Source organism: Macrosteles quadrilineatus, unplaced genomic scaffold, assembly GCF_028750875.1.
Source record: "Macrosteles quadrilineatus isolate MER2022 unplaced genomic scaffold, UCM_ALF_1.0 Scaffold_4__1_contigs__length_99947679, whole genome shotgun sequence".
In the NCBI taxonomy this organism is placed as follows: domain Eukaryota; kingdom Metazoa; phylum Arthropoda; class Insecta; order Hemiptera; family Cicadellidae; genus Macrosteles; species Macrosteles quadrilineatus.
Genome location: NW_026542597.1, coordinates 36,881,948 through 36,903,991, shown reverse-complemented (window position 1 = coordinate 36,903,991; position 22,044 = coordinate 36,881,948). Strand labels below are relative to the sequence as shown.

The 22,044-nt window shown below is 35.6% G+C and overlaps 1 protein-coding gene across 1 annotated transcript; it reads right to left on the bottom strand.

Moving 5' to 3' along the window:
• Nucleotides 1-411: 411 nt before the first annotated feature.
• Nucleotides 412-14,982, bottom strand: LOC128992852 (UDP-glycosyltransferase UGT5-like). The gene is made up of 7 exons (XM_054416595.1): nucleotides 14,429-14,982; nucleotides 12,467-12,490; nucleotides 8,086-8,316; nucleotides 6,901-7,478; nucleotides 5,930-6,152; nucleotides 4,889-5,108; nucleotides 412-3,118 (listed from the first exon to the last, which is right to left on the bottom strand). The coding sequence occupies exons 1-7, from the start codon at nucleotides 14,922-14,924 to the stop codon at nucleotides 2,824-2,826; spliced, it is 2,067 nt and encodes a 688-aa protein (XP_054272570.1). The 5' UTR covers nucleotides 14,925-14,982; the 3' UTR covers nucleotides 412-2,823.
• Between the last annotated feature and the right edge of the window lie 7,062 nt (nucleotides 14,983-22,044).

Genomic DNA, 22,044 nt, shown 5'->3' with positions numbered 1-22,044 from the left:
AAATGAAATCATAAGTAATTGTAATCCGTCCCATATTTTCTTTTTTACATTTATTTAATCATAAGTACGAGATTTATTCATAACTTTATTATAACATTAATTCATTCATAATTCAATATTAATTCGTAGTAAAAATCTTTTTTCAACAGGAAATACTTTATTTTAACATTTAATAATTAACTTACTAACCTTTTGCAACTGAATGATTTTTTTCATTTTAATTGAAAGATTTCATTTTATTATTTAGTTTATACCTAAACTAGGAAACCACAAACGAATAAGTTTAACGTAAAGCTCAATCTCGTAAGTATTTGATTCTCGCGTGATATTTTTGTGACGGCGGAGGGAGTTTGGGTTTGATCTCAGACAAGTTGAATCCAAGAAAAACGTACTCAAGGGTGTTGTGTGGGTTATAAAAGTTGTACAGTACCAAATATTTACCCCCTACGTAGCTGTTCTATAAAGCAAAATCGTATCTTTTTAGTTGTAATTATTGGTAGAATATGCAGGTTGTCAAATAAAAAACGTTGGCCAGATGTAATTCTATGTAATTAAAATTTATTGAAAGAAGATAGGTTACCATGTGTTCCTTTGCAATATAATTGTCGTGGTTTTCCCAATAAAGAGTACCTAATATTTTTTGACCCGTTTAGATTTAACAGTACAATGACTTGATGATGCAAGGTACTGATAAAAATGATTCAGTCACTTGATCCTTTTTTAAACTAACATATGAACATTTTTTCTTGCTTGAAGCTCTTCCAAAAAACATAAAAATGTTAACTGTTTATTAATGAAATTTAAATAATGCTAATTTGCATTATAATAGTTTCAAGGAGTTTGGTTTTTGAATTTAAAAAATCCTCTTTTTAGTTTTCGTTAATCGAGTTACCTTTTTCTACAAAATGGCACAAATATTATTATATTTATCACTCATGTTTTGTTTGAAAATTTGAAAATGAAAAATATAAAAAGTACTTATAGATACCGGTAAAACACCCACGTATGGTTTTATTTATTTACCAGAGTATCATTTTTCTTGTTATAATACTTGTAATTATTTTGCAATTTTCCCATTGTTTGTAATTGTTAATATTTTTTCATACTTTAAATTTTATTCGTTGACGAATTAAATGTTTGTCATCACATTTTATTAGAAGTTTGTATAGTTAAATTTCCGTGTGTTGATGTTTTCCTTTTCATGTTTTGTCACCTACAATAAAATTATGTCTTATCAATGATGCGTTTTGTCATACTTGTTCATTTTTAGTACTGGTAATTTTTTTATATGTAATAACCAGCCATCGAAAGAATCAAGAAGATTGTCTTAATAAAGGGGTGAGGGTAAAATCCAGAATATGGAAAGTGTGGTATATTTTTCAAGTAAAGTTTTCTAATGTTAACTATGACTTTGTGATAAATAGTGAAGTATTTTAAAAGAAACAAAACATTGATCAGTAAACTTATTCAACAAATGCATACAATTGACTATACACAGAATGTGACTATAATTTTGTGTATAGTCAATGATACAATATACCAGCGATGGTTGCTGAAAGGAAAAATGGAATGTTCTAATAATGTTTTTATATTTCATTTTTTATACTATAGAACGTGTGGACCCCTCTGAAGAAGGACCGTTTGTTTTAGTGAGTTATTTGGTACCAAGGACGTGCGGGGACTCCATGGCATATATCACAGACCTCTGAAGATTCCCTGGTAGTACTTTGTTAGAGAGGGGTTTTGAACCAGAAAGAAATACAAAGTATAAAACGTCTTGTAATTAGATCAATTTTGTGGGTTTATGGTATAATTTTTAACCTGAAGGTTTAGCAATAACCATGTTTGGTTTAGTGTCAAAAAACATATTCCTTTTAGAAAAAATCTGTTTTGCCATTTGACTACTTTAAAATATACAATTTTGCAACCTTTCGTATACATATACAATTACAGTAGTTTTGTAACATCAAAATATATGAATAATTTACTTAAATTTATAATAATCTATGTATAATAATTGTGTTGGACATTGTATTGATTTAAAAATATGCTACATACAATTTACATGGAAAAATTTACTATTTTAAAGTGCAGTGTTTGATTGTTAAAATTGCTGAATTGATAATGAATGTCACCTTGAAGCAAAATTATGATCAATTAAGTTGAGATGAGAACCAAATTAATTTGACAGCGCTGTTTGTTGTAACCTCAACATTACACTGTGGTGAAATTTAATTACGTATATTACCTTATTAAATGTTCTCCACTGTAAAGGAGACACCAAACAACGAAAAGTGAGAAATATTGCACCATTTAGAAACAATAATTCTACAATGGTTATAATTTAAAAAGAATGAGCCCAGAATGTGCTATACGTTAAACAAATCTTCGCCATCAATGTATTGCTGTTAGAGAACATTGATAACTGTTGGTATGTTTTGTAATTTTAACGTCAATACCTTCAGACACTGCCAGAGTCCAAATGCCAAATTGCAACCCAGGTGTAATCATCAGCTATGTAATCGTTATAAGTCAAATGGCAGTCAACTTAAAAGTGGCTGACCCTTGGGTTGCTGGAATTTCAACTTGTAGCGTATGGCATTTACTCCCAGAAAAACCTACAAACAATGATTTTACCATCCTGCATACCAACCCCTCAAAAACAAGGAACAGTATTCTCAAGAATTGGGAATCCTACTCATGCCTAGCAACTTACGCTAGGCAATCGAAACTAATAAATGAACAAAAACTCTGAAATTCTAACTAATGGGCACCGAATTAGTTAAGTCAGAAAAAATAATAAAGAGTCTTTGAAAATTCATTTCATTTAAGCTTTTTCTTTACAGAAGGACCTTGTCTATTACTGCTAAACAAACGAGCGTATAAAAAGTTAACTGTAACAAATAATAATAAAACTACGAGGATTACAATTGTTAAAACACATGATAATACATCCAGTAGTATCAGCTGATACCATCGCAGCTCAGTAGAGGCTGGCCGCAGATGTGGAGCTCCGCCGTGCCTCAACACGTACTCCGTCCAGAACACGACAGACTTCGCAGGAGACATCGGCCGATCTCTGAATACCGCGGACAACTTCTTCATTCTGTCTCTGTAACTGTACAAGAAGTGTCAACCATTGTATACAACTGTATCAGCTGATACCATCGCAGCTTAGTAGAGGCTGGCCTCAGATGTGGAGCTCCGCCGTGTCTCAACAAGTACTCCGTCCAGAACACGACAGACTCCGCAGGAGACATCAGCCGGTTTTTGAATACCGCGGTTGTCTCTAACTGTAAAAGATGTTGAGGCGTCGAGAGGCCAAGGGAGATATGTGACTTTTAAAAAAATGTTGTCATGGTAACGGGTTTTGTTAAAAAAGGGTGGAATTTCAACAAATAATTCACTAATATCCCTTGGCCTCCAAACTAAACACCTAAGAGTTGGAAGCCAAGGGGTGTAAGTGAATTTATTTTTATTTTTATTTTATTTTTTATGACTATGAAAAAAATACAATGACATTTTTTTTAAAGTCACATATCTCCCTTGGCCTCTCGACGCCTCGTATCAACTATTGTTTTGATACTTTTCAGTTTATGCTCAGCAATATTCTTTCTGTGTAGTATAGTAAAAACTAGCTGAGTACCCGTCCTTTGTACGGGGTTGGTATACATTGCTTATTGTAGTTAAATACTCCTGCATTGCATTTGCAATGAGAGAAGAAACGTTTTGAGAAAATTTGGTTTACTATAATCTACGGTATACTATAGTATATAGAACATCTACCATAGCCATAATGTTCTACCACTTTACCTAAACAATAGAAAGAAGTAAAGTTCTCACACTCAGGTTTTTGTTGCTGCTTGGTTCAAATTAGCTGTTGTCATACATGTATAAAGAACTAATGGTGCTGCACCCTGTTGGTAAACCGTATAACCTTTTAATGCAATTGAATATCATAGAAACAAATTGTGTAGTTGAAACAGCTGGCAAAATTATTTAATTCCTTTTTAAATATGAATACTCATAAGGTTAACATGGGAAACCCTAGAGCCGCTGGGGTGGAGCCCGAAAGGATTTTTCAGGTAAGAATATGTCTATATGTTAATCGGGAATGTGAGCTATCATTATACTAAATTTCAACGCAATCCGACCAGTAGTTAATGCGTGATTGAACTCAAACAAACAAACACCCAAACTTTCACATTTATAATATTAGTATGATAATACAACTTTAATTATTGTTTATATTGCTGAAAGATATTATCCCTTATTCGGATAAAAAATAAATTAGTAATATAAATATAATTTTGAGCACACTGATAAAGCTGAGAAAATACTTTCCATGGATATAGATGCATAAAGTGTTTTGCTTTGGTGATTTTGGACCTAATCGCACTTGAAATTTAGTGAGTGTAGGAGTTTTGCCAACGGGTATAAGGTTAAAAGGGTCCTCATCCGCGAATTCCTCATACTGCGGAGTTTTGCCATCGGTTGGGGTTGGGCGCGAGAGGGGGAGGGGGAGAAAGAGAGATTACACATGACCATGAGGGTGGATTCCGCTAGGGGTGGACAAACCAGCCAGGATGCTACTGTAATTAATCTGCCTAATACCTAACCTAACGTAACCTAACCTAACCTAACCTCATACATTTCCTCCCACTGCGACGAGCGCATAGCTGCATTCCTATGAACGCGGTCATCACCCTGGTCGTCAACCTCAAGCGTAGACAACCCTGACTCTCTCCCTCCCTCACACACTCTTTCTCCCGCCCCCACCGTTGGCAAATCTCCGCACCAAGAGGTGGCCGACGGCATTCCCCCCATCTACCCGACACCCGTTTGTAAAACTCCGGTTCCCAAATATAGTCAATGATTGGGATCTTACCTGGGATTGTCTAGCACCTTTCTTATAGCTGCGGAAATAGTTTTTTCCGAGAGATCTTCAGTTTCAATTTTGACTCCTACTCCTTGCTCTTCGAAAAACTTGACATTTCTGTGCTGATCAAAGAACTGAGGGATGCCGATGACACAGACGCCGAAGTGAATTGCCTCGTGTTGGCTGTGAAGACCTCCGTGAGTGATGAACAGGACACAGTTGGGATGCGCTGAAGAAAATTTCAGTTAAAAGATTGAAAAGCTGGCAAAATCGCTTGTTTATAAGTAGCTTCCAACGCTTTATCCATAAGGTAGATAAACATAACGATAGAGTGTCACTATCTCAGTTAGGAGTCTAACAGACTAAAGCTCTAAAACATCAACGTCGTAAGTTTAAATCCCAAATGCCGCCCCTAATCTTCATACAGTTAATAATTATCCTGCTGTATCGGATCACCATTGGCTTTGCTGGTTGTGTTGCATACACAAGCCCTCATGTCCACGTCCATATGCACGAGCAATTGCAAGGTTTTAAGAACTGGCCAATCATAAAAATAAATAAATAAATAAAAAATTAAAATCATTTTTGACATTTCCATACCTTTTAGGGTAAGTGGATAAATATCAATATCCACGGTACGACATTATTACTATTCGGTATACTCTATGTTATTTGGTGATTATTTGGAAGCTTCATCCATTAATCTAAATCAGCCAAACCTACACAATTTAAATCTTCTTAAGTTCCGAGAAACTTATGTTATGTCAAATATTCAAGTCAGAATATCCATCAATGTTAACAATAAATTATGCAAAGGTCATTGTCTAAATTTAACCCCAGAGCCTGACATTAAAACATATCCTTAACGAACAAAACAACACGTTTTCCCATATTCTTTCTAACTTTGTTAAAAAAAAAAAAAAAAAAAAAAAAAAAAAAAAAAAAAAAAACACAGCCTTAAACACAATAATTTTTTTATGATAACTTTATGATCGATTTTGTATAATTTATCATATTCTTTTTTCAAATAATTACCTACATATTACTTACCCAAAATATCTTGTTGTGGAGCCCAGTATAACGTCATCACGTTTTTCGGCAGTCCAAGTATATTCTCCTTCCTGGTTTTCCATATTACCCTCTGTTTCAGCCTTCTGAACACATTGTTATACATGTCAAAGTACTCTTGGGGTTGAAGTTCGTCTTGAACATACGTTCCTAAACTGAAGAGAATCAATCCGTCTTTGGCGTCGTCTGCAAACTTCTGAATATCCTATAAATTCAAGTTTGATTATATTTAATTCAATACGAAGAAAATACTGGCCCTACCTAGTTAATGTAGCTAAAACAAACATATTTTAAGTTTTTCAACTTATTATCTGACCGTTAACTATTATAATCTTAGCTGTCTTTGTAGCAAAAAAATCAACAATATCGATAATCAAAGTTAATTGTGTGTATTGAACCATGTTGAACGTAACCATTTGGGCATATTATAAATTTGAAATATATGTGTTATTTGAAAAATAAATTGCTTAGATTTAACGGCCATATTTCTTCACATTCCTCTTAATAAATTTGCGGACTGGTTCGGTGAGATACATTTGAAGAAAAATTAGATTGGTTGAAACCAAAAGAAATAAATGGGCCTCTTATCTTTTTGTAAAATACGACACATGAGCAAAAACTATGTTTTGCTCATATGCATCTCACCCAACATTTTTGCAATATTACTTTATTTTTAATACAATAATCCCAAAAAACATCATTGAAGCACCTAATAATAGAACAGTATATCATATTAAAATCATAACACTGTAACCGAAATTTTACTATTATACTTTAGAACACATACTCCCTCAGTAAACCTAAGCAAATCAGTTATTATTTCATCAAGTAAACAAATAGTAAATCGTAATTGTAAAACACTGAAAAAGTAAATCAAAGAAAGGGGGGGCCGTTACATTTAATTAAATTTGAATTAATTTTAATTGCTTAAACCATTCAGTATTGTTAGCTACCTGAGGCAGAGGCTGTGTGGGTTGTATGTGAAGTCCTCCAACAGGTATGATGTTCGGAGGCCTCGGTATTGCGTAGTCTGCAGTCAGGTGATCGTTTACAAACATCATCGCCACACCTTTGCTCATCTCCTCCAGCGAAGGCATGTCAGGAAAATCTTTCCTCATCATTTCCTCTAAACCATGAATCTGACGGTTGTAATAGTAGTACAAATCTCTCAAAGTTGCGAATGAGTTAAGTAGCTTTTGAGTGAACGTCATTTTGTCAGAGAAAGGAGCACATACCCCAGGAGAGAAGGATAATGAGAGACTATTCCCCGCTTGACTGTTGATGACGTGGTTCGTGGGGAAGGCTTGGAGAGCGATGGTGGGTACTTTGAGCTTGTGGGCAAGCAAGAGTGTGTATTCTTGACCTGAGAAGCCCTCGGTTATGATCAGATCAAACCTCTCTGTTGACTTGAGGAGTTGTTTTATCTTAGGGTCCCCGATGAACTCCCGATACATCGTCTCGTAGATTTGAAGCATAGCGTCGAAACATTTGTAGTGAGGCTGTTGTGCCAGGAATAGAAACCAGTTGGTGACTGAGGTGAGAAAAAGATTTGTTAGTACCTCAAAATTAGTTCGGATTGTTGTAAAAGGAATAATTATTGAGCTCTTACAGACATTGCATTTTCTTATGTATACCAAAAAGTAAAATTTTGGGTATGCTGCTATCATTGCTTTCAGCCTTTACTAGGTTTTTCACCTAACCATACATTTGCTTTAAGGCTTAAGAGAACAGAAATGGACGAGAGGTTTTGTATCATTCTTTGCTATTAACTTTCATGAACGTGATTTAGTTCATGGATTATAAGGTATCATATAAATAATATTTGAAGAATTGCAATTTTACAGTATCTTAAAAATGTCTGTTTCTTAATAATATACATTTATTAAAACTGCAAACAATTGTCCACGGCCATAAATAATCGCATAATATTCCGTATGGATCTATACATAACAAACTATTTGGACGACAGCCAAAATCCGTGTTGGTTCGTTAGCCAAAGATTTTTAAATGCATAACATACCCAGAACTCATAAGCGATAGCTGAGTTCAACCTAAATGCATGAAAAGAAGATAAGCCTCTCTTGAACATATATTTCACTCTAGGATTTTTAAACTAGGCTACCAAGTTTTAGACTTACGTTCTTCACTCTCGGTTTTGATGTTCGCTAGATGGACGTCGGTGTAGTTGGGTGGGGGGTTGTCCAGGGGGAAGGGGCTGTAGACAGTGACGTCATGTCCAGCCTCTGCCAAGGCTCTCATCACAGGCTGTAGAAATCTGTGGTGACTTCGTGCCCACATGGGCAGCAGGCCAAGGATACGAGCGGAGTCCGAGGCACAGATAGCCAGGAAGAGGAAAAAAAGTGGCTGTTCTAAAACAACAGGAGTTTTAATATTGTTATGTATTATTAGGGGTATTGTACACTACAATAATTATTGTAGATCGAAAAAAAAGCTGATAAATTATTTGAGAAGGTGTGAAAATGAACTGTGGCGAGCGTTTTTAACAATATTACAACACTTTTCCGTTTTTCACTACTTATAGGCCTATATCGTTATATGACTCATTTTATACAACTGCTTCATCATAGAATAGTCAAAACCACACATTACACATTAAAATATTGTTATCCAAATAAAACAATTTATACAAACACCATCAAGATAAGAGGAAGGTTACGTTCAGAATATTTACCTATGTATACCGTGATGTATACAACTTCCTTACTTCTCGAGTGATGTAAAGTAAAAAAAACTCACTCGGTGATGTAATGAAACCCATTTAAATAACATTGAGTGCTTAACTTAAAAAAATATACCTCTATGGAGGCATCGACGTTCAAAGCTAGAAATCAGCTGTGCGCTTGAATGTTATTGTTATGCTTTAAAGTATTTTCCTAACCTAGCTTTTGTTTGTAGTTACTGTTAGACGATGAGTGAAATGGATAATGAAAAATATTGTACGTAAACCCATGTATATTGTCGGGTCAGGTAAAATCTTGTACGTTACACGTTGCGCAAGAGCGTGTTTACATCTCTTAGGTGAATTATGCAACTCGCTTCCGCTCGTTGCACAACATTCACCTGCGTGATGTAAAAACGCTCTTACTACACTTGTAATGTAAATAGCTATTAATGACCATGTGATGACGCTGCACTAGCACTAGAGAATAGGCGATCAACTGATTACATTAATCTATGGAGTCTAATGTTTATCAGTTTATCATATTTTGTTAAGTTGGGTTAATTAATATGTATACAAATGAGACAAATAGTTTTTAAATTGTTGTTGTGCATTATCTTAGTGTAGTTAATAACTGTACTTATTTTTTTACTGTAAGTGTATTTATTATACAAGTAGTTTATTGTTACAGCTAATCCTACTAATATTATAAATGAGAAAGTTTGGATGTATGTTTGTGACAAGTAAACGCGAAAAATACTGTTCGGATTGGGCTGAAATTTGGCATTATGATAGCTCACATTCCCGATTAACATATAGGCATATTCTTATCTCAAAAATCCTTTCGGGCTTCGCCCCAGTGGCTCTGCAGATCCCTATGTTAACCTTCTGAGTATTCCTATTTAAAGGGAATTAAAGAATTTAGCCAGCTGTTTCAACTAGCCTACAGTAAAAGAGTTAGTACTATGATATGCAAAAGCATTAAAAATTAATAAGATTTACCAACAGGGTGCAGCACTATTATTTTTTTTCATTATTTACGAAAACAGCTTAATTGAACTAAGCAGCAACAAACTGTGATACGCAATGAGAACTGTCAAAGTAGGATTGTTTACAGTTATGTTTATGTTTTTAATTTCATGAATAATTTGTGATATTTTGCAAATTTTTAATAATCTATCTTTCTCTATTGTGTACTTCACAGTGATAGAAAATTATGGCTATGGTAGATGTGTAATATTATAGCATACCGTGAATTTGAGGAAGAAAATTTTCTCAAACCGTATCTTCTCACATTGCAAACGCAAAGATGGAGTATACTTATTTTATACTTATTTGCCAACCCCGTACGAAGCACGGGTACTCTGCTAGTAGTTTATATGTAAATCGTTTTAGTGTAGATTGAGTTAGTTTTACATGCCTTATACTGATGTAAGGGAAATGTTAATTAAATTTAAATTATTTTAATTCACAGAATATATAATGTACATATAATATCATGATCAATGGCTAACTAGTTTGACTGTTATCACACTTCACCTTGTTGGCAGAACTGGAGAACAGCTGTTAATTAACTAAAGTCATTTTTGTAATGAGCTGTTTCTTCAAATCTTTCTTAGTTGGCTGATTCCCTTAAAAATTGTACAAACTCGTGAAAATGTAAGTAGAAAACATTTTAAAAATAAGAAAATTGATTTATGTGGTATTGTATTGTTAATAATCTTGTTTACCATGTTTTTACCTATGATTATATATATTCTTTTGATTGTCTGTCAGTTAATAACTTTGTAAATGTCAAATATTAAATACTCAACTTTCATGTTACATTTGGATTGAAAAAGCACATGTTCTGAGAATATTTTATAAATTATTGTAAAATCACCTTAAATTAATTATGTTTGCCTCAATTATGTGAAACTAGTATTACTTTAGTTTACCTGTTATTATTTCTTTTGAAATTGTTACAGACGAGTTCAAGCATTAGGCCTACTGTACTCGAAACAGTCATAGTCCGTAGGAACTGGGAATCACAGCCTATTTAAGCCAGTCAAATCGTAGGAATTTTACCAAGTAAGACTGTTGCCATTTAATTACTGATATAGTAATATTAGATATCATTTATAAGGAAGATTATAAAGGATTTTCGTTTATTTAGAAGAATTAAATTATAATTTGTTATTACCATGCATTGGAGTAATTTGTGCAGCATCCTAACATCTGAGGGAAATCACCTAATGATAGGTTATCACAGCAAACCTCATCTTAGCTGTTAGCTTGGTGTTGAAGAATAATAAGTCCAAATTAAATCTAGCCTACCTACTCTCCGGTGATTGGCCATACAGGGGTACTGGGTAGCGTATAGCCTTGGTTTTTTTTTCAATAATTGTAGTTGTATGCATTTTTTTATTGATTTGTTAGTGTAGTTTGCAAAAACTACAATTTTTCAAGTTTTTTCCAGTAGCCTTAGAATATACTAGACTAGAGGTCAAATGTACCATTTGGTATTTAATTGTCGTCTAGTGTTGTTCAGGTTTCATCTCCACAAGGAAATGAATGATTGTTATTTTTCTGTAAGTGGTGTTTGTTATCTTTGTTTGAAAAATGCTTGGAATTAACATCAACACAACATCGCACTATTATACTGTGTCCTTACATTCACTATTGTAGTCTAATAAGATGGCGGATATCACCAAATGTAGTTTGTGATCATGTTCGATTGTACACTCCAATCATCATCAACCCAATAATCTAGTTACAACCGTTCCATTCCCTGTTGGGTCTAATGATGATTGTCCAGCCCAATATACAGACTTTTTACGAGTACCGTTCACTCTTAGCACAACCAATAATTTATATTAAATAGTCTAGCAATCAATGAGCAGATATAAGATAATCACTTTTTTGCAAATTTATGTTATAGTCATCAATAATTTTTTTAAACCAAAAAATACATATTTATCAAGTTATTAAAGCATGCGCAGGAACAGAACAGCACTATCAGGCAGCTAAAAAGGAAAAAAAAAACTTTATTAAACCGACATTTTTAGTAAATGTGTTTCGGTAAAAATTACTACAATCAAATGCCAAATTTAAAATTATTAATTAAATAAAGCGTATTGAAAATGTGGTGAATCCTTGTTTATCAAACATTATGCATAGTAAGTGCAATGTATACAATACGCCTGCATGCGATTACTCTTCATATAAAGCCTATAACGCGTGATTCAATATTTCACGTTAAAATTCATGATAAAGGATTTCATCCGCTTCATAGCGACATAAACGTTCAAATTGTTACCCAAAGGTTATAGGTATTACGCTTTATGTTTTGCATATAAAGCACACATTTGCTACACAGGTGGAATCGTGTTACATATTGGTTTTATATATGCGAGCGATTCTTGTTGATTTTTTTTGTGGATTTTATTAAGACACATCAATTAAACAACACTCGCTGTTGCATTTATGTTTTTAGGAACTAGTTGAATGAAATATGTCAGCATTTTATATACATTAACACTTTTCTAGTATACGTTTTATCTTATGTTTTTAAATTTCAAATTAATAAAGAAATTACTTTTTAAGTCCAATACTACTTGTCCTCTGCATAGAGTCCAAAATCCATCATAAAACGTACCCTATAATACACAAACATAGTTCTTCCAATACATAAAATTATTACATAATTTGATCTAGAAACAAATCCTGAACATCTTTGATACATTTGGTATTTGGGTGAAAATCTAAGATATCCAAAACATACTTTAGTTACCTATCAGGATGAGAACTTAACATGCAGCATACAACATCAATCCTATGATCATACATGGCCTACTCACCATGACAACCCAGATCCTGCCAGACTTGCACAACACAAACACTAGACACTACTGCTAGTAGTCAACAGCTGTTTAGGACTGGTCTATTTTGGTGCAATCCGCGTGGCCTTGATGATCCTGTTCCTTAAACATCTGTGAATCATTATAGAAACAGGCGAGTCACGACACAGCAAACATGTATAACCGTCACGATGACCTTGAGCTGAAAGTACTCCATGTCACGTGCTGTATTCAAGCGCATTTAGTGAATTTCACATACTTGGCAGATTAGATTATTTTATTTTAAACTATTGACATTTTACTAAAACACTAATACAGCCTATTTCCTGTAGCGGCAAACACAATGTTTTAGAAGTTGGGAATAAATCTGACAATTTTAAGGAAATATATCTGTCAAAAGCCAATGATGATGGAAATACGCTTTGTTTGCAGGTTTGCTGTGTGGAATTTTCTTTAACTTCCAAATCATGTCAAACATTTGTCCTAGATTATGTTTGTGGTATCGGAAATGTTGAGGTATTTTGAAAATTACGCCAGCTCAACTGTACAATCCGAATTGCACAATTCATCTGATTGAATCATTACATATTCTTAAACTACATAACTTAATTTATATTCCAAGTATCCATTGTTTTAATTATCTTAAACTAAATGTTATATACCTCAACACAGCGTAGTAAATGAGAGTTAAAATTATAGAATTGCGACAACAATTTGAATTTTGTAGTGTAATCTAATGGAAATTAAAAATATAAAGTCTGATTGAACATTTGTATCCAATCCTAGAGATTACCGTCTTCTAAAATACTTGGAGTTAAGAAATATTTTAGAATTTACATGTTTTTATAAACATATTCATGGCATTGTTATTATTTTTAAATACATTCAGGCGAATTAGTTGAAATAATTTACAAATAGGTGTCATCATCTATAACACGCTGTGCTACAAACACGTCATTTATATGCAGAACATAAAGCGTAATACCTATAACCTCTGGACCATTATGACATTATAACTGTCACTATGAAGCTGATGAAATCCTTTATTGTGAATTTTAACATTAAACGTGGATTGCACTTTGTAAACTTCGTTAGATGTTTCTTGTTTAAAAAAATGGCTTTATAGCTCAACAAATACATTTCTGGAGGCATGTTGCTGAGTAAAAGACTTTTTTTCATTTCTTTCCTCATACAGGCTTTATCGCTTTTAAAAGCAATGAATTTCGATCATATAGATTTCAAAGTTTTTTCCCGCTATTTATTTCAATAAATTAAAAATAATTTGATTGTATATTTCATCACGAGGGCGTAAAATACGTTGTGACACATGCTCAAGTTTAACGGGACATAAGTAAGTAGTTAAGAAAACGGTTTCACACATTGTAAGACTTAAATCATCAGTTAGTACAGAACAGGACATCCACGCAGAATAGGACATAAGTCCTGTAACTAAACTATTTAATCAGCAAAATGAGTGACAGATTAGTCTATAAAGAAATTATATCTTTTTGGAATTTTTTTTTTTTTTAGGGAGAGGAGGGAAAATGCTTTTACGCACACAGGTAGCCAGCCTGTAGTGTGAGACTCCTGAAAATTGTCAGACTACTCACTAAAAAACCCCCTCTACTCTGTTGGACACAGACCTGGAATTGTTTGTCACATTGCTTCAAGTCAGGCCAACATGTGACCTAAGCCCTCAGGGCTCGCACCGTTTCTGGCATTTCGATTCTTAATGACCTACAACCGCATCCCGGTCAAGGTCGATCTTCTTGGCGCGGAGAATACCCTGGATATAATGTGACACACAGGTCCAATTGTCCTCACCCTCCGTCATAATCGGTATGACCGTGTCCACCGACAGCAGTCCTATTAATTGTTGAGCCTCCAGGCGGGGCCTTTCCCAGCGCTGGCAGTGGAAAAATTTATGTTCCACGTCATCGAGAATGACTGGGCAGTATATTCAGTCGGGTGACACGGCTTTGCCCATCCTGAACAGGTACGACCGGAAAAAGCCGTGTCCCGTCAGAAATTGGGTGAGGTAGAAGTCCACCTCTCCGTACCGCCGATCAACCCAAGGTTGGACTTGCTGTATCAGTCGCCTGGTCCAGAGTCCCCGTGTCTCCTGTTCCCAGCCCTCCTGCCACAGCTGGTAGGTGCGGGTGCGTTCCTCTGTTCGTGCCTCGTCCTCCCCACGGCGCCGGTAAATTGCCTTTCTCTCCACCGCCAAAAGTTTGACGGGGATGACTCCAGCAATCACCAGGACGGCGGGCTCGGACACTGTTCGGTAGGCAGATGCTACCCTCAGTGCTGCCTGACGCTGCACTCGGGCGAGCCGCATCCTGTATGCCTCCTTATTTAGTGCGTCTGCCCACACCTCCGCACCGTACAAGAGTACGAACTGGACCGAAGACATTAACAGCCTTCTACGACTGGACCGAGGCCCTCCGACATTGGCCATCAACCGGCTAAGAGAAGAAACCACCCTAGCGGCCTTGTCCGCTGTACGGAAGATCTGATCCCGCCAGCTAAGCTTGCTGTCTACCATGACCCCAAGATACTTGGCAGAACGAACAGTTTGAACCTCGACGGCTCCCACCTTCAACGGCACGATGGTGTCAATCAGTTTGTTTGTCAAAATCACGATCTCGGTTTTGCTCAGAGCAAGCGAAAGACCGTGGTCTGCCATCCATGCGTTTATGGTACGCATAACTCGGTTTAGCTTTAGCTGAGCCAGCTCAACGCTACGTGCAGCTATCAAAGCTGCAACGTCGTCTGCGTACCCAACCAAGACCGTTTCCTCAGGTATTTCAGACCTCAGAAGGCTGTCATAAGCGACGTTCCAGAGGTCTGGGCCGAGTATGGAACCTTGGGCAGCACCAGAAGTGACACTCATCGTCCGCGGGCCCTCCGCAGTGTCATACGTTAGGAGGCGAAACCGGAGATAATCCTCTATGATGCGCATGAGGTATGCCGGCACGTGGAAGGTGTTCTCCAGAGCATCCAGCATATCGCACCACCTCGCCGAATTAAATGCATTTCGCACATCAAGCGTTACGAGCAGCACAACCCTGCGAGAGTAGTGGGTAAAATCCTCAGCTCTCATCACGGCTTGCTTCACCTCCTCAATCGCATCAATCGTTGATCGCCCCATCCTGAATCCATACTGACGAGGGGAGAGGTCCCCCGCAGCGACAACGGCTGAATTTAGCCGGGAACGGATCAATTTCTCGAGGACTTTGCCAGCCGTATCCAACATACACAGAGGTCTGTAAGAGGATGGCAGATCTGAGTCTCCCTTGCCCTTCCTAACAAGCACAAGCCTAGCTGTCTTCCAGCACAAGGGGAAAACCTCTTCAACCAGGCAGGCGTTGTACATGCTCAAAAGGATCAAGGGGTTGGTAGTCAAAACCTTCTTGAGGACTTCACCGGGCACCCCATCGGGACCAGAAGCCTTGTTGTTCTTGAGGGATATGACGGGCGCCACCAGCTCTTCAGGGCTGAAAAGTGGGACGTCGTCCACCCTTCCATGATCCCGCAGTGGGCGCAACGCGTGAGCCGGGAAAAGGGACTCGACTATCCTCTCCATAGTGACCCTGTCCATGACGGAAGGTGGAGAGCGGGTTCCAAGTTTCTTGGTTACAAGTTTGTAACCCAGGCCCCACGGGTTGGAATCAACATCGTCCCTTAATTTATCCCAGCAACTGTGTTTACTCCGATTGATGGCTCGACGAAGATACCTCCTAGCCACCCTATAAGCATCCGACTTACGCCGTCTGTCTAGGGGTTCTCTAGCCCTGGTAGCAAGTCTTCTGGCCCTCAATGCCGCTCGACGCAATTCCGCAATCTCGGCAGTCCACCAGTACACAGGACGCTTATTGCACCGGTATCTCCTGCGGTGCCTCTGCGTGAGGCACGCCAGTTGCAGGATGAACCACCGGCGTTCTTCGTAGGATGGCTCCATTGAATTTCGCCACATCCAGTTTTTTAATGTTCCATCGAACGGGCACTTGACGAAACGCTGCCACTTGTCTCTGATGACCATCCAGGACGTCAAAAATTATGTACTGGTGGTCACTGGCCGTGTAATCCTCCAGGACTCTCCAGGCTCTGATCCTTGGAAAAAGAGACTCAGATGCAAGGGTAATGTCTGGGATCGTTCCCCGCATCCCAGGGCGCCGGAAAGTTGGCGTTTTGCCCTCATTGACGACAACGAGTCCGGCTCTGGCAGCAAAGTCCAGGATGTACTTGCCCCGGGAATTTGTGAGGGTCATTCCCCACTCGACAGCCCTAGCATTAAAATCCCCACCCACGACGACGTGTCCTGTGGTATTGCGCACGCTCTCTTCCAGGCGGTCTATCTTCTCACGAAAGTCACGGATGGCCTCATTGGGATCTTTTTGGGATTATATCATCGATAATGACCAAGAATAGCAAATGAATTTAAGTAAGGGAAATTTCTAAAAAGTACATTATAAAGTTCGAGTTCTGATTGTATAGTAGAATGTTACATTTTTCGTAATCGGACCAGTAACATTATGTTTAGTAGGTGACCAATATAACCAATAAGCTAAGATATTTCATTTGGAAATAAAAAATAAAAAATAGTTGTGCAACAAAACTTTGGTCAATGGCAGCTGAGTCCAGTTTTAAACTTTAAAACATTACTGATAGGGTTGTTTGGATGACAAAGTCATAAAGCCAGCGTTCAGAGCGGAAGTTGGATATGCAAATCTGTTGGTTTACTACCCATAATGCTCAGCGCCACAGCACTAATTATACGCGTTCACTGTGTATGATTACCCTGCCTATAATCTTTGGTTTATGAGCGTGTCATTCAAAGTCACATTCATTTTTTTACCCTAACGTGGGACAATTTAAGGTTAGTTTCTGGTTAAAGGGGTTTTAATTTTCACGATAGTTAGAAGATTTCAAAAATTAATTTGATATTTTTTTCAAAATATTATTACATCTACATTTTATATTTCTGTAAAAAAAAAACATAATTCTGAAACTAACGCTTGTGTAAGTTCACATGTTGCTTTTCTAATGTATTTCACATAGAGTAATACTAACTCAAAACAGTTTTATGTTTCATCAAAAATCCGATTGTATAGGGATAGCGTGAGTATGAAAGATTCGTTACGTCTGTACAGAATATGGCATGTCAGTTCTCCCAGCAAACGTTTATGTTTATGTGATTTGAAATATCCTTTTCACGTTACCTCATGGCACGACCTTTCTTTGAAATATAGCTCCTTCTAACATTAATGTAGTTAGTTAAGTTAATCTTTGTTAGTTACATGAATTACTTGACAATGATGCTTATATTGAGTATCAGTTACACATTGAGTGTCCTATTTGTCGTTGAACTTCCCGAATATTTGGCTAAAATACAAAGAATGTCCATCTTCTTATTTTACACTTCTTTTATTTATTTATTTATTTATTTTTACGGCAAACACCATTTTTTACAATCGTTTTACATTGTGATACATGCGACAAGATGCTTATTACATGCTGATAAATGTTGTACAGATACATCAGTGATACATGCAAAGATTAAAATGAAAAGATGAAAAACATGTTCAATGAAAATGACATGCAGTTGTGATAACAATTGAAGAGTGAAAGTTGAATTAACTAGGTAATCATAATAATTAAGTAACATGCTCAGCGAATAACAGACTATAACTATAGGTAACAATAACAAATAAAATATATAACATGCTTGGCGATAAATAATCTATAACTAGTTAACAATAATAATTGGCAACAATACTAACAGTGGTGATGATGCAATACGGAAACGAGTAATAGTGATAACAATAACAGACTAGAAATAGATAACAGTGATAATGAACGAAGTAGGCACCAGTGATAACATTTTAAAAAAATATAACAGAAGATAGATGAGGCTATCTCCTAAAACTCTGATGCAAACAGCAAAAAAAATCGAAACAACCCCCCACCCCACAATGTGGTTGTGACCCTTTAAAGGCGCCACCAATAACAAAACACAACACTGTTTCATGACCAGAACACTGTAGCGAGGTCACATTAGTGGAGTAGCCTCCGGACATCTCGCTTGAATGAACCTGGTGATGGCCCGAAGAAGTCAAGACGAGAAGACACATCTTCGCTGGTTCTCAGGAGTCTAGAGATGCCGTGGTTACGAGCATAGTTAGTCGGCTGGTATCTCCTTGTGAATACTGCTCTTGATCGAGTGCCCCTGGGAATGGTGAGGTCGATGTCGTTTAATAACTCAGGACAATCAATGATTCCATTTACCAGTTTATACAAGAAGATGATGTCACAGACCCGTCGTCTAACTGGAAGAGGTTGTATATCAAACTGTTGGGTCAGGGCTCAACACAGTTCTTTGGCGCGCAGTTACAGTTTACAGTTCTTTGATATGTAAATTTTCAATATACAATATCTAAGGGAGTATGTTTTATCTATGACAATATGTATATATATAATGCATATATTGACAAGTTAAAATAAGTGTAAAATAAGAAGAGCGAAACAAGCTGAAATACAGCTGGCACTGGAGGGAAGAAGAAACGTCAATCATGATTCAGTCAGTTTTATTTAGTCAGTGGCAGTGGACAAGACAATGCTGGCCAACCTGTACAGTTTTAATAAGTTTTATCAACTTTTATTCCGTTTTAGCTATTTTATCAACATGGCAAGTTTTGATTATTGTGATCGTGACAGTCTTTTAAAGAATCTATTGAAATACCACAATATATTAATACATTGATGACGTGGTTGCATATAAAATGACCTGATAAGTTCTCAGGAACGAAACTAGTCGTCATACCACTCTGCGGTTGGATAAGGTAATCTTTTTATTTCATTAATTTTAAAGGATAGCTATTTAATGTATTGGGAAAACTTTATAGTTGATTTAAGTAGGATAACGGAGTATTTGGAGCAAGCAAATATATTGAATGTAACAACAAGTTTATTAAGCTGAAGTATTATTTTCAAAATTTATATTTTTAACATCTTTGATATTGGCTATCATAAATAATTACTAAAATGTATTTGTTTAGTTTATAATATCCATATTATTTTAGGTTAGGTATGATTACAGTATATATTATTTAATGATAAGTAATACAAATTATAAGTTGTTAGTGATAATTCATCTAGTTTAATTTTATGTATAATTATGAGCCTAAATTTAACAGATTTCAGTAAGATATAAATTTAATTGTCAAATTTTCAACATCTAAAAAAAATTTATATGATAAACTGTTTTTGGCTTTCATGAATCTTTACTTTCAATAGTAAAGGCAGTTTAATTCTAAACTGTCCTAGTGGTGTTAACATTTAAACAATATTGTTGTATATGAGTACTACACTGAAAAACTATATTTTTAACATAATAGGGTTTACACAACGAATGGTAACGAACACTATTTGGAGTTATCTGAAGCACATTATTATTGTACTAAGCTTTCTTTAACAAGTTACCACGTTGGGTAAACTGATTTTGCTTCAAAGGAATCCCTCCACATAACATTCAGTATTGCACAATAGAATCAGATTGTGATCTCGTTCCATTCCAAGGAAGCAATCGTACATTCCATTCTGGACCATATTGCATCAAGGTTACATTACATGTAATCATATATATGTCCAATTCAATATTGTAAAATTGGACATGCAAATTCGATTTAAATGGTTATTCAAAAAGTAGGCCTAAGTAACGTTTCTGTCACACGCCGACAGGTGCGCGCACATCGCACACATTCTATTGAAGACGTGTTCGCCAATAAATAGAAAAACTAATTATGTGTGCATTCGTCCAGCAGTCACAATGGAAGTGTCGTGCTGCTATCGTCAAAATAAAAAAAAATTAAAAAAGGTCTACTGAAATTGAAAAATTCCGTCGTGATAAGGTGTATGTAATACTGGCAAACATATTTAACCCATGAATTGTGTTCACATGACGTTAAACGTGTTTTCAATGTGTAAAAAAAATAAACATTGGTAATTTCATTACTCTTTGTTTTTATCAGTGTTCTGTAAAGGTTTATATATTTTGACTTCAAATAGGTAGACAAGGTACACAGGGAAAATTAAAAAAATACTAAGTCACAATATGATATCTGGACTCAAATCAAATTCATTTGTAGGTATTGAAATTAAACCATTCAAAATCAACTAATATATATTTTTAGTTCTTTTAATGAACAAGACGTATACATTACTTTGTCAAACTATTTAAATAGTTTTTCTTCTTTAAAATTTCCTGTTTATTCCTATATTTTTCATTAATATTACAGTATAATAAAGTATTCGTATATGGTCAAAATTGATAAATCTGTGTTAACCATTCTTTTGATGTTTATGGTAATGTTTTTATTTCTTAAAGATAAAATAAAATATTTTAAAATAAAAACAGATTACTTTATACCGTGTTATTGATATCAAACAATAGGCTTTTAGTTCTAACCACATATCTAACCACATATATCTAACCACATATGTGAATAAAATACTCTTTGAGTATATTTATAGAAGCCAAGAGAGCCATTAGACCAAGATCACCTTGCCATGTTGTGTCATGTAAGGAGATCAACGGATTCACAGAGCTTGAGCTGAAGGATTAGAGGCAAGACTGTGCCATTTCACACCTACACAGTGTTTAGAGAGTGCACATGTTTGTAGGAATGTGGTACTGTAAATATTGTTCATTAGGTACATATATGATAAACATATTTTTGTCTTGGACGTTGTAAATAGTGTTTTTCAAAAGAGAGACTTGTAGGTTAACGGTAACTTTATGGAGATATGACAAATATCCATTGAATATTGAACTATTTCATACGTAGAGAAAATTGAGTTTATTTAAAAACTCCTTATACTTTCTGTTTGATAGATGAAGAAGCGCACGTGTGGCATAGATATCGCAACCTTAAGAAAAAAAGTAGATTTATAGCTGAAAGTATTGTTTGTAGAAGATTAAAATCCTCATTGACTAAGGAAAATTCAAGCATGGATCCTATAAATAGAGATTTTGTTACTGCATGAAACTTTAACATGTAATACACATTATGAAAACCGTAATAAATAAAACAATAAAAATATATAAAATACCTTTATCATGAAACAATTTCACGTTTTTGAGGTATTTACTACTTTTATTTAAAGAATTGTATAAAAATACAGCGAATTAATTTCAGAAAAAATACTCTTGAAGCCAGTTGAATTATTTGTACAAACGATCACTAATATAACTCTTTAAGCCATTTTCCTGCCAAAAGTCCTATTATGTTAGCAATAATTTTAAAATTGAAGCCTTTATATTTCTTGTAAACATTTGTAATGAAAGCTACGTAAACTAGTCTAGATATGTAACTTTTTCAACTCTTACTTACAAAACTTGGCATCAGAATTGCACAGTCAACAGTTTTTATCAGCGTTCCTTTTTGCTGAAATGTCCTTCATTCACTCATCCAGTTTGCTATTCTTTTTATTTGTTTACCATATTTTTTGTTCCTATGTTTATTTCATTGTTATATTTAAACGATTGCTGGCGAACCACAGGTAGTAAATATAATACA

Bases quoted from the DNA above. Each gene is read 5' to 3' on its own strand.
- LOC128992852 (XM_054416595.1), bottom strand. From the start codon at position 14,924: ATGGCCAATGTCGGAGGGCCTCGGTCCAGTCGTAGAAGGCTGTTAATG. The intron at 7,479-8,085 runs GTAAGTCTAAAA...TTCTCACCTCAG, and splicing joins CAAAACCGAGAGTGAAGAAC to TCACCAACTGGTTTCTATTC. The intron at 3,119-4,888 runs GTAAGATCCCAA...CTTCTTGTACAG, and splicing joins AAGGTGCTAGACAATCCCAG to TTACAGAGACAGAATGAAGA.